At 51.5% G+C, this 13,086-nt stretch overlaps 2 protein-coding genes and 1 long non-coding RNA gene across 3 annotated transcripts in view; 2 read left to right on the top strand and 1 right to left on the bottom strand.

Moving 5' to 3' along the window:
• The window catches only part of LOC310643138, a 366,287-nt gene that overhangs the window by 150,105 nt on the left and 203,096 nt on the right, over positions 1-13,086 (bottom strand). The gene's annotated exons all lie outside the window — the stretch shown is intronic.
• On the top strand, positions 7-3,987 carry LOC310643380 (putative carboxypeptidase X1). Its single transcript, XM_083367757.1, has 3 exons — positions 7-856; positions 1,552-1,654; positions 2,708-3,987. Exons 1-3 carry the CDS (start codon positions 719-721, stop codon positions 2,968-2,970), a joined length of 504 nt encoding a protein of 167 aa, XP_083223883.1. The 5' UTR covers positions 7-718; the 3' UTR covers positions 2,971-3,987.
• On the top strand, positions 8,473-12,071 carry LOC310642988 (putative N-acetyltransferase CML1). Its single transcript, XM_083366991.1, has 2 exons — positions 8,473-8,555; positions 9,891-12,071. Exon 2 carries the CDS (start codon positions 9,942-9,944, stop codon positions 10,605-10,607), a length of 666 nt encoding a protein of 221 aa, XP_083223117.1. The 5' UTR covers positions 8,473-8,555; positions 9,891-9,941; the 3' UTR covers positions 10,608-12,071.

The raw sequence follows: 13,086 nt of genomic DNA, 5'->3' as shown, positions 1-13,086 counted from the left end.
GGCACACCGTGCCGGGAAGTAGGTGAACGGGGCATCCTCCACGGGGACTAGGCGGTGAACTAAGCAGGCTAGTACTAAGCAAAGGGTTGGAGTACCTGACGGGCCAAAATCCACGCCGAAGCAGAACTAGAACGCACCGTCTCCTTGCGATTGGCTCAAAGCCCCCCAGATGCCTTTCGTGCTAAAGGCAAGACTAGAACTCACTTCCTCCTGGTTGATTGGTCCAAAGTTACCCAGTCGGCTTTCATGCCGAAGGAGGGACTAGAACTCACCGTCTCCTGGTGATAGGCACAAAGTCACCCAGCTAGCTTTCATGCCTAAGGTGGAACTAGAACTCACTGTCTCCTGATGACTCGCCCAAAGTCACCCAGCCGGCTTTCATGCCTAAGGTGGAACTAGAACTCACCGTCTCCTGGTGATTAGTCCAAAGTCACCCAGCGGGCTTTCATGCCTAAGGCGGAACTAGAACTCACCGTCTCCTGGTGACTTCCCCAAAGTCAGCCAGCCGGCTTTCATGCCTAAGGCAGAACTCCCCATCTCCCAGTGATAGGCACACCCAGCCGGCTTTCATGCCTACAGCCAAACTAGAACTCACCGTCTCCCGATTTCTAGGTCAGCACTTTAACCACTACACCAAACTGGCTCTCTTTGCAAGACTTGTGGGTTGGGATCCTCCAGGGTGAAAGTGAGGTCTGCTCAGCTCCTCTTCTCTGCAGGTATGAACGACTTCAGCTACCTGCACACCAACTGCTTTGAGGTGACCATCGAGCTGTCCTGCGACAAATTCCCACACGAATCGGAGCTTCCCCAGGAGTGGGAGAACAACAAGGAATCCCTGTTGCTGTACATGGAACAGGTAAGGGTCGCCGGTCCCCTCTCCCAGGACTCAACTCGGGATCCTGTGACAAGATCCAAACTCTGATAAATCCTTTGGGAGATCCAGCCACGGGGATCATCTCAGCAGCCCAGTCCTTGCATATAGGTGAGGGGTAGGCCACCTTGGCTCTTTTTATGACTCGCGGACTACAACTCCCAGAATTCCTGAGCCAGCCACGCTGAGGGGAAAGGGAGAGGTTTCCAAGCTGAGCCATGCTGGCTCAGGAATTCTGGGAGTTGAAGTCCACGAGTCCTAAAAGAGCCAAGGTTGCCTACCCCTGGCTTATACCCTGTGTTTGCCCGAAAATAAGACCGGATCTTATATTAATTTTTGCTCCAAAAAACGCACTAGGGCAGGGGTCTTCAAACCTGGCCCTTTTATGACTTGTGGACTTCAACTCCCAGAATTCCTGAGCCCACCATGCTGAGGGAAAGGGAGAGTTTCCAAGTTGAGCCATGCTAGCTCAGGAATTCTGGGAGTTGAAGTCCACGAGTCATAAAAGAGCCAAGGTTGCCTAACCCTGGCCTAGCAAACACCATTGTCAACAATGGGCCTGTTTTGTCGCTCTTGGGCCCTAAGGCAGGACTAGAACACACCGTTTCCCGCTTTCTAGTGTGGTGCCTTAACCACTGAGCGCCAAGCAATTGGCCAGCTAACCGGATGTCTCCTTCCAGATCCACCGAGGGATTAAGGGGATCGTCCGGGACAAAGACACGGAGCGAGGCATCGCCGATGCCATCATTTCTGTGGACGGCATCAACCATGACATCCGGACAGGTAGCGAAAGCCGTGGCACAGCCCACACGGGCAGCCGATGCCACGGCTCCCCAGTACCGTAACTCTTCTTTAATTTACTAACACAGGAGACTATTTGTAGCTCGTGGTTGAATCGAGGGGGTGCTTGGTGCTCTGTGAGCTGGGCTCTTTTCTTGCAGACGTTTCATGAGCCAACTAGGTAACATCATCAGAAGGAAGTAGGGTTTAAGAGGAAGAGCAGGGGGAGGAGGAGGAGGAGGAGAAACGACAACTGTGGGTTCCTTGGTGCTCTCTGAGCTGAGCTCTTTTCTTGCAGACGTTTCATGAGCCAACTAGGGAACATCATCAGTGCTAGAAGGAAGGGGGGTTTGCAGAGAGGAGGAGGAGAAGGAGGAGGGAGGGAGGGATGGAGGGAGGAGGAGGAGGAGGAAGAGGAGGAGGAGGAGGACTATAGGCCCTTGGTGCTCTCTGAGCAGGGTGGCTTCCTTGCAGACATTTCATGACCCAACTAGGTAATGTTATCAGTGCTATTCAACATCACTGATGATGTTAGTTAACACCTGCAAAAAAAACTGCACTAAGGACCCCACAGTCCTTCCTCCTCCTCCTCCTCCTCCTCCTCCTCCTCCTCCTCCTCCTCCAACAACAACAACAACAACTCTCTGCAAACCCCACTCCCTTCTAGCACTGACCAAAGTTCAAGCTCGCTGATCAAGTAGTTCCCTAATTAGGTCGTTCCCTAATCAAGGAGAAAACCACACACACAGCCAACACTGGCAGGGCAAGTTACTATACACAAGTGGAGCAAAGCCCACACTGGCTAGCACTGATGGGTGTTCCCTAGTTGGGTCATGCAACGTCTGCGAGAAAACCACCAAGGTCAGAGAGCGCCAAGGACCCCACAGTCTTCCTCCTCCTCCTCCTCCTCCTCCTCCTCCTCCTCCTCCTCCCCGCAAACCCCACCCCCTTCTAGCACTGACCCTATTCCCTAGTCGGGTAATGCAACGCCTGCCGAAAAAGCCGCCAAGCTCAAGAGGGCACGCGGGAACTCTCTTCCATTTTCTCCCCCGGCAGCTTTCGACGGGGACTACTGGCGCCTGCTCAACCCCGGCGAATACGAGGTGACCGCCACGGCCGAGGGCTACCACCCCGTCACCCGCACCTGCCGCGTCTCTTATGAGAACAGCGCCACCCCCTGCGACTTCCGCCTGACCAAGACCCCCAAGCAGCGCCTGCGAGAGATCCTGGCCAAGGGCGGGAAGGTGCCCAAGGACCTCGCGCTGCGCCTGCGCCAGCTGCGCCTGCGCCAACTGGAGGCCCAGAGACAGGCCCAGTGAGGGAAGGGAGGGGCCCTCCGGCGTCCACCCCCGAGGAGAACGGGGCTGTCGGGCCCTTTTTTCCACCCGGGGCCCTTTCGGTTTGGGGAGGCTGCGAGAATGCCGGCCCCCCCCGGCCCACAAACCAGGAATGCGCTTCCCGGACTTTCAAAAGAACCGAGATATCCTAGCCTGGCTTTTAGGGAGAAATATTGTTGATAGTTTTACAAAGACCTGGACATTTCTCTCTCCTTCCTTCCTTCCTTCCTTCCTTCCTTCCTTCCTTCTTCCATCTTCCTTTTCCCCTTTCCCTTTTTTTACTTCCCTATTTCCTTCCTTTCTTCTTTCCCTCCTTCCTTCCCTCCTCCGTTTCCTCCCTTTCCATCTTCCCTTTCACTCTTTCTCTTAGCCTTTCCTTCCTTCTCACTTCCTTCATCTCTCTCTTCTTCCTTTTCCTTTTCTTCTTCCCCTTCCTTCCTTCCTTCCTTCCTCCCTCCCACCTCCCTCCCTTGCTTCCTCCTTCCTGCTTTCCTTGCTTCCTCTCATCCCCATCTCTGTCCTTCCTTCCTTCCTCCATCTTCCTTTTCCCCTTTCCCTTTTCTTACTTCCCTATTTCCTTCCTTTCTTCTTTCCCTCCTTCCTTCCCTCCTCCGTTTCCTTCCTTCCTTTCCATCTTCCCTTTCACTCTTTCTCTTAGCCTTTCCTTCCTTCTCACTTCCTTCATCTCTCTCTTCTTCCTTTTCCTTTTCTCCTTCCACTTCCTTCCTCCCTCCCTCCCACCTCCCTTCCTTGCTTCCTCCTTCCTGCTTTCCTTGTTTCCTCTCATCCCCATCTCTGTCCTTCCTTCCTTCCTTCCTCCATCTTCCTTTTCCCCTTTCCCTTTTCTTACTTCCCTATTTCCTTCCTTTCTTCTTTCCCTCCTTCCTTCCCTCCTCCATTTTCTTCCTTTCTTTCCATCTTCCCTTTCACTCTCTCTTAGCCTTTCCTTCCTTCTCACTTCCTTCATCTCTCTCTTCTTCCTTTTCCTTTTCTTCTTCCCCTTCCTTCCTTCCTTCCTCCCTCCCTCCCTTGCTTCCTCCTTCCTTCCTTCCTTCCTTTCTCCCTCCCGCCTCCCTCCCTTGCTTCCTCCTTCCTTCTTTCCTTGCTTCCTCTCATCCCCATCTCTCTCCTTCCTTCCTTCCTCCCTTCCTCCGTGTCAAACACAAAGGTTAGTTCCATCTTAAGACAGGCTGCTTATAAGTCAGTCAGATGGTTTTTCTTAAGCACCGAGTCCTGGAATGATGCAAAATATGTCACAGCCTTGCGGCTGGCAGGCTGGTCCTGGCAGAAAAGTCCGCGACACTCCGGATCGGAGGCCACGGGGTGCTTGCCGGCAACATTTGGGGAGGGGGGGGGACGGCAGGCGGAGAATCCCGGCTTACAAGAATGGTTTCAGTGAAAATGCGGGCATTGCCGTGCCCTTGCAAGTCAAGGGGCCTTCCAAGAGTTTTAGCCAATAAATTCTTTGGATATTTAATCTCCCCAAGTTCTCTGTGGCTGTTTTTTATTCTCTCGCCTTCCCACAGCACCGAATTGCCAGGTTTGTCCCCGCAGCAAGGTCTGCCTGAAATATTATTAGAATGGGTGAGTTGTTAACCCAAGGAAGGGTGGAAAAGGGGAAAAGGGCTTCGGATGGTCAAGCCGGAAGGGAATCACGAAACGCAGCAGTTCTCAACCTCGGTCACTTGAAAGTGTGCATGTGGACTTCAGCTCCCAGACGGCATGTGATGCCCAGAATCACACAAAGGATTCTAGGTGTGGGCCACTCTTGGGTGAAGTGAAGGTAAAGGTTCCCCCGCACACGCGTGCCGGTCGTTTCCGACTCTAGGGGCCGGTGCTCATCTCCGTTTCAAAGCCGAAGAGCCAGCGCTTGTCCAAGGACGTCTCCGTGGTCATGTGGCCGGCATGACTAGACGCCAAAGGCACACGGAATGCTGTTACCTTCCCACCGGAGTGGTCCCTATTTTTCTGCTTGCATTTTTACGTGCTTTCGAACTGCTAGGCTGGCAGAAGCTGGGACGAGTAACAGGCGCTCACTCTCTTACGCGGCACTCGGGATTCGACCCGCCAAACTGCCGACCTTCTGATCGACAAGCTCAGCGTCCTAACCCACTGAGCCACCGCGTCCCTTTTTTGGGTGAAATAGGTGGCTATATAATATGAGGCAGAGAGAGACAGAGAGAATGGAGAAAGATGCAATGGAGAAGACAGACAGACAGACTAGAGAAAGGGAGAGATTAGAGGCAGACAGAATGAAGATAGATGAAATGGAGATGAGATAGATGGATGGATGGATGGACAGATAGAGAGAGATGACAGAGAGATATAGATGAGAGAGAGAGAGAGAGAGAGACAGGAGAGAGAGAGAGAGAAAGAGGGATGGATAGACAGGAGAGAGAGATTAAGAGAGAGGCAGACAAACAATGGAGGTAGATAGATACAATGGAGATAGATAGATAGATAGATAGATAGATAGATAGATAGATAGATAGATAGATAGATAGATAGATGATAGAAGCAGACAAACAGAAAGGAGATAGATACAATGAAGATGATAAATATGGATAGACAGATAGAATGGAGATAAATACAGTGAAGAGATGACAGATAATAGATGATAGATAGATGGAGATAGTAGATAGACAGACAGATATGACAGAATAGAGAGGAATAAGACACCAAATGTGCTGCTTCCAAAGTCGCCTAGATTTGTGTTACCTGCTCTGGCAGTTGTTTCACACACCTGGCTCATGTGTAGCTCATTGCCAATGGCTAAAAATCGATGGTTGCCAACGGTGCTTCGAGACGTGAATTCCACATTGTGGGAGCGCCACTTTTTCCCCACTTCCTGTGGAAGGTTTCTCCCTTCTTCTCATCCCAGTCTTCCCACCAGCTCCGGTTTGATGGCGGTCTTGTTCTGCCATCCTGGGCTTCCCTCCAGAAGCTGTGAACGCTCCCACGCTGGAGGTTTTCAAGAAGACATTGTTGGCAGCCACTTGTCTGAAATGGCACAGGGTTTCCTGCCTGAGCAGAGGGGTTGGACTAGATGACCTCCAAGGTCCCTTCCAGCTCTGTTCGTCTATCATCCGGACTGCCCACTTGCCTTACTCCAAATCTACTCAGCGGTCCTTCCAATCCTCAATCAGCTAGGGAAAAAAATGGTGGCCTGCCCTTGATTTGCACCGTGCATCTTGCATGAACATAGTTATTATGCCCTGGTCCAGTTAACAGCTGGATGGGAGACCACCGGGAAAGCACAAGGTGAGGCTGGAAAGTCCATGCTGAAAGTCGCAGACCAGGCCAGGGACCGCTCCGTCTCCACTCCGTTCTCAGCTTAAACCAGTCGCTCTCTCTCTTTTTTGTCTTTGCCGGCCTACCTCGGAGGGTTGTGGTTGAGGGAAAAAGTGGAGCGACCGCAAAGCACATCATACAGGTACTCCGCAACTTAGAACAGCTCCTTTTGTGGCCATTTGAAATTAGAACAGTGCTGTCCCCAATTTGGGTCTGAGGCCGATGAAGGACCCCCGACACGAGGGGCAGATTTTTGTTTCCTTCGATTTGAAGCGCTCCAAAAAAGGGGTCCTGGCCCAAATGCCTAGGTACCCCAAACCACAGAACTGAGAAGGCTGTATAACTTTTCACTAAAGCAGAAGGTGGGATAAGAAATAGGGGAGACATGATAGCAGCATTCCAGTATTTGGGGGGCTGCCACAAAGAAGAGGAGTGGGTCACATTATTCTCCAAAGCACCAGAGGGAAGGACGAGAAACAAGGGTTGGAAACTGATCGAGGAGAGAAGCAACCTGGAATTAAGGAGAAACTTGGCAGCCAGCCCATCAACAACACTGAAAAAAAAGTGACTTGTGACCCTGTTTCACACTTACGACCGTTGCAGCGTCCCCAGGATCGCAATTTACATTCGGATGCCTGACAACCGACTCACACTTACGACGGTCGCAGGGGCCCCCAGGGTCACGTGATTCCCTTCTGACAAGCAGTCAATGGGGAAGCCAGATTCACTTAACAACCAGGCTACTAAATAATAATAATAATAATAATAATAATAATAATAATAATAATAATAATAATAATAATAATAATAATAATAATAATAATATAAAGTTGGAAGGGACCTTGGAGGTCATCTAGTCCAACCCCCTGCTCAGGCAGGAAACCCTATACCATTTCAGACAAGTGGCTGGCCAGTCTCTTCTTAAAAACTTCCAGTGTTGGAGCATTCACCGCTTCTGGAGGCAGGTTGTTCCACTGGTTAGTTGTTCTAACTGTCAGGAAGTTTCTCCTTAGTTCCAGGTTGATTCTCTCCTTGACTAGTTTCCATCCGTTGCTGCTTGTCCTGCTTTCAGGTGCTTTGGAGAAGAGCTTGACTCCCTCTACTTTGGGGCAGCCCCTGAGATATTGGAAGACTGCTATCATGTTATCCCTCACCCTTCTCTTCGTTAAACTACACATCCCCAATTCCAGCAACCGTTCCCTATATGTTTTAGCCTCCAGTCCCCCAATCATCTTTGTTGCTCTTCTCTGTTCCCTTTCTAGAGTCTCGACTTCTTTTTTACATCGTGGTGACCAAAACTGGATGCAGTATTCCAGGTGTGGCCTTACCAAGGCATTGTAAAGTGGTATTAGTACTTCACGTGATCTTGATTCAGTCCCTCTGTTCATGCAGCCTAGCACTGTGTTGGCTTTTTTGGCAGCTGCAGCACACGGCTGGCTCATATTTAAGTGATTGTCTACGAGGACTCCGAGATCCCTCTCACAGTTGCTACTATTGAGCAAGGTACCACCTATACTATACCTGTGCATTTGATTTTTCCTGCCTAAATGTAGAACCTTACTTTTTTCACCATTGAATTTCATTTTGTTAGGTAGTGCCCAGTGTTCGAGTCTGTCCAGATCCTCCTGTATCTTAAGCCTATCTTCTGGAGTATTGGCTATTCCTGCCAGCTTGGTGTCGTCTGCAAATTTGACGACTTTTTTTTTTACCAACTGCAGTGATTCCCTTAGCGACCGTGGCAAGACAAGTCGTAAAGTGGGTCAAAATTCACTTAACAAACGTCTCTTGCTTAGCAAGACGAACGTCGGGCTCAGTTGCCATCCTAAGTCAAGGACTACTTGTAGATCAGCCAACACGTGACGGCTGTTCCACTCCCTATGAATCCTGGGAACTGTAGTCCCGGCGCCTGAACGGCCGCCCGGTACCAAACGGCGGGATTTGCGCCTGCGCGGCCGGCGCCACTTGGGTGGAGCTCCCGAGGCCCCTTTGGAGCCTTGGGGGCCTTTTTCCTCCGTCCGCCCAAGAGTGCGCAGGCGCAGATCCCTGGCTGGCCACGCCCCTTTCCCCCGCCCTTACAGTCCGGAAAAATGAGTCCTCCGGCCGCCCGATTCCTACCATAGAGAGGGGAGGGGACGTTCTCTCTGGCTCGCCCGGGAAGAGCCGGAAGCGCGCTCGCCATCCGGAAATGACGACATTCGATGCGGCCTGTGCGAGGAGGCCGCGGCGTTGCTGCGGAGAGTGGCGGCGGCGGCGGTGGCGAAGCGGCTCGCCCGCAGGTACTTGAGCCGCCGAAAGGGCAGCAGGCCGAGGAAGGCTTCCTTGTCCGGGCAGGGAGAGCGGGTGGGCCCGAGTGGCGCTCCCGCCCCCTCCCCTCCCAACGGGGTGCCCTCCAGTGGGGGGGACCACAACACCCATCGTCCGCGGCCAGGGCGGGGAGCCCGGTTTTGGGGCCGCCAGATGCGCAGGACTGCAATGGCTGGGCTTCGGCAGCTGGCCTGCGTGGTACAACTTAATCCTAATGATCAAGAATAGGGCTGGGAGGGCCCTTGGAGGTCATCTAGTCCAGCCCCTTGCTCAAGCAGCCGACCTTAAGCACTGATGCGGGGGGGCGGGGGAAGAAGGGAAATGTAGTCTTCAGGTAACGACACACCACGGAGCCCAAAACTTACGTTGCTAAGCGAGATACTGGTTAAAGTCAGATTTGCCCCACTTTACGTCCTTGTCACCGTCGTTAAGTGAAACCCCGCAGCTCTTGAAAGCTAGCAACAGGCTGTTAAGTGAACCTGGCTTCGCTGGTCAGGAGGTCGCAGAAGGAAGGGATTGCATCACACACACACACACACACACACACAGAGGACACCGTAACCGTCATAAGTACGAGCCGGTGGCCAAGCGTTTGAATTTTGATCACGTGACTGCAGGGCCGTGCTGCAATGGTCGTAAGCGTGGAAAATGGTCACGTGTCGCTTTTTTCACTCCTGCTGTAACTTCGGTCACTAAGTGAACAGTTGTAAGTCGAGGACTGCCCAAACCTGGCCAAAAATACCAAATGTAGCTCAAACCCCATTTGTCTGTCTAGAACAGGGGTGTCAAACTGCCGGCCCGCGGGCCGGAGCGTCACGGAGAAACCGCGCCCATCCCATTGCCGGCAATGGGAAAAAGTTCCAATACATCACGTGACGTCACGTGACGTCGCGAGTTTGACATGTCTGGTCTAGAACATCAGCGAAGGGGGACTGCAGAAGCTGGTTAGCTGCCCTGGAAAAATCCCAAGAGATGCATCAATTTCTTTATTAGATAAGATAAAATAACCTTTATGGTCTTTTTTTTTTTTTTTACTGTGGCCACCCTGGCACTCGTTGAACATCAAATTCCATTGCTTGCTGTCAAAAGGGTACACATACAGAACACACATAAACATGCCATGTACATGTGTACATACCTACTCCCTTACAAATAAATACATATTAAAAATTAATCCCTGTCCACCTGAAATGCATAGCGGAAAGGGGAAGCTTGAGAGTTCAGAGAGGTTAATACTGTATGGAGCAAAACTGTGACTGAATCTGGATCTTAACCACCTTTCTTTTGATTTTGATTTTTTAATCAAGGGGTCTCCGGATCCTGCTCGCTGCTCTTGACCCATCCCTGCCTGGCGCACCATGGTGTCTTACCACATCCGCCAGTATCGTCCCAGGGACTACGAGACCGTGCGGGACTTGTTTGCCACTGGGATGAGCGAGTACGTGCCCACTCTCTGCATCCACATGCTGAAACAGCCGTGGGTCATTCTGATCCTGACCTGCACCTTCAGCGTCCTGCTCGCCAGTTCCAAGTCGTTGCTCCTCCCCATCTTGGCTATCACCCTGCTGCTAGCCATGGGCCGGCAACTCCTGGGTTACATCTGGTCCATGTACATTGACCATTGCCTGCAGAAGGACCTGTTGGACATCCAGGCCACCTACCTCGGGGACAAAGGGTCATGCTTCTGGGTGGCCGAGGAGGACGAGTGTGTGGTGGCCACGGTTGGGGCCAGACCCTCCGAAGAACACCGCAACGAACTCATGTTGAAACGGATGTCTGTTCGGAAAGACTATCGGGGTTTTGGCATCGCCAAGGCCCTCTGCAAGACAGTGATTTGCTTTGCCCGGGAGCACGGCTACTCCTCCGTGGTGCTGAACACCCTCATGGTCCAGCACGAAGCCCGGGCAATGTACGAAGGGGTTGGCTTCCACAAGTATCACCACTACATCCTTCCCACTGTCTACGGCAGGCTGGCCAACTGTACGATCTCCAAGTATCGCTACGACATTCCTAGTGCCGAGTGAGGACACCGCCGGAGGATTGTCCTCCAGCGATGGGCTGGATCTGCCCTCACACCCCATTTCTTCTTCCTGCAGCTGCCCCCCCATGAAGTCCAACAAAAGGGCAGGGGAAGCGGTTAAGATTTGACACACTGCAACAACAACAGCGACAAAAAGATCCGTCTCCATTTCCGGACATTGATTATTATTTTTTCTGCTCCCAAGGAGGCCTTTAGGGCCTTTTAAAGTTTTAGCAACGTGGGAAGGAAAAGTCCCCGTCTCCTCACGGTGTCTTTGCAAGCGAGGGGTGGGGGTGGGGCAAAATGTACATTTTTATCGGCGGAGAAGAAGTGATTTTTTTCCCCCATCCACCCCTGTTACGCTGTGGCCTTGGGGTTAACCGTTCTAAACTCTCATCCACGTGGCCCTTTTCAGAGGGCTGTTCTCACAAGAACTAGCCAGCAGTTTGCCAGGGAACTCTGTTGGCTGGAGGCTTTTTTTGCCTACCGTGCTTGGATTGGTGGAAGCCGTTTCTTTCATCTCATCCCATAGAAAGAAAAAGCACTTTCTCCCTCTTCTCTGGGCGTTCTGCTGACTTAGAGACACCAGCAACGTCATCTCTCTTATTTCCCAATCTGTGGCTTGGTTGTCAGAATGAGAACGCCTGTAAAGTAACCCCGCTACTAGAGCATTTGTACTGATCCACGCCAAACACCTGTGCTTGAGTATCTTAGGAGTAGCTTCTTGCTGTGGTGGGTTTCAGCACCTTGAATTCCCATCCTGAGCCCACTTAGGAAGGCTGAGCAGAGGAGACTAAGCTCTTTTCTCCCTGGGTTTCTTTTGAGCCATATTCCTGCCGGAGGAATCCCGTTTTCTTGTTTCTCCAGTTTATGAGGACCTACTGTTCCTTTTATACAGGTAGTCCTCAACTTACGAGCCCGGTCGAGCCCAAAGCTTCCATTGCTAAGCGAAACATATTCTGTGAGTTTTGTCCCAGATTACGGCCTGCCTTGTCAAGAGTTGTTAAGCGAGCCACGGCCTCAGGGTCGTTAAGGGAATCTGCCTTCCCTCCATTGACTTTGCTTGTCAGAAGGTCGCAAAAGGGGATCACATGATACTGCACACACACACACACACAGGGACGCTGCAACTGTCCTAAGTACATGCCAGCTGCCAAGTCTTTCGATTTTGATCACATGACCCTGGGGAGGGCTGCAACGTTCCTGTGAAAAATGGTTAAGTCCCCTTTTTCTTCGTAACATCACTTCCAGTGGTCAGTAAACGGACAGTTTTAAGTTGAGGACTTCCTGTATCGCTCTTATGCTCTCTGAAAAGTACGGAGAAATGGCGTCAAGTGAAGGATCAGGAATTAATTCCTGTAGGAAAATGTCCCCAGCAAGGTGTTTTTCTCAAATCCCAAAGCAGCTTTTTTTTTTTCCAGGAAGCAACTGGGCTTGGTCTTTGAAGACGTTTCACTTCTCATCCAAGAAGCTTGGATGAGTGGGGAAGGGAGGGAGGGAGGGAGGGAGAGAGAGAGAGAAAGAAAAAGAAAGAAGAGAGAAAAAGAGAAAGAACTTAAAGGTGCTCTTTCAGACTTTGTTTTCCTTTGAAGACATTTCGCTTCTCATCCCAGAGGCTTCTTCCGCTCTGACTGGATGGTGGGGAAACGGGAGGATTTATACTCCTTGCAGACAGCTGGCCGTTTGCCTCCTGTTAGAGAGTCGCTGAGGCCACTTGGAGGTTTGTGTCCTCAGGGTCACCTGAGTGGTGCAAATGGGTGTGGAGCCTTCTTGGCTGCAGGATGTTTCCTGCCCTGGGTCCCCCCTTCACCGCTTAAGACCGGTGGAGTCTGGGTTGTCTGAAGCTGACGCGCAGCCGGTTCCTGGAGCCTGCAGTCTTTTCTGGAAATCCGTTCACCCTCCCCGCACCCTGCCAAGGGTGTTCATCCCCAAAGTGCGTGGCTAAACCTCGATGGAGATTCCCCGTCACCCAGGTCGTGGCTGTGGGATGGTCTCACGAGGTCGATGGATCGTTAAGGTGCTTCCAAGTAAAAGGCATCACGCAGAGATGCAATCATATGAAGCTTTATTCAATGATAGATTAGAGAAAAAGAATTACTTGGCATGAAGGCATTCATGCCTGCATGTGAGAGAGAACAAAAGAAAAGAAAGCAAGCTAGCATAGCATAACTGGAACAGAAGAAGAACAAAACTGAAGTGGAAGCAGCCCCTTGAGCAGAGGTATTTATGGGGGGTCTCAGCCCCTCCCTAACCATAAAACTCACCAATGGGGCTGTAGGGGTCTGGGACCCCTGACTCATCAGTGAAAGCAAAGAAGCCTCTTTGCTTCCATCTGATGACCCTTTTGGGTAACTGCCAATGGCTGTGCCAAAACGTCTAACAGTGGCGAAACGTTTTTAAGAAGAGACTGGACAGCCGCTGGTCTGGAATGGTAATATTGGGCTTCCTGCCTGAGCAGGGGGTTGGACTAAATGGCCTCCGAG

The sequence above is a fragment of the Vipera ursinii genome (genome assembly GCF_947247035.1).
Source record: "Vipera ursinii genome assembly, chromosome: 7".
Taxonomy (NCBI): Eukaryota; Metazoa; Chordata; class Lepidosauria; order Squamata; family Viperidae; genus Vipera; species Vipera ursinii.
This window is presented reverse-complemented; position numbering and strand designations above follow the sequence as displayed.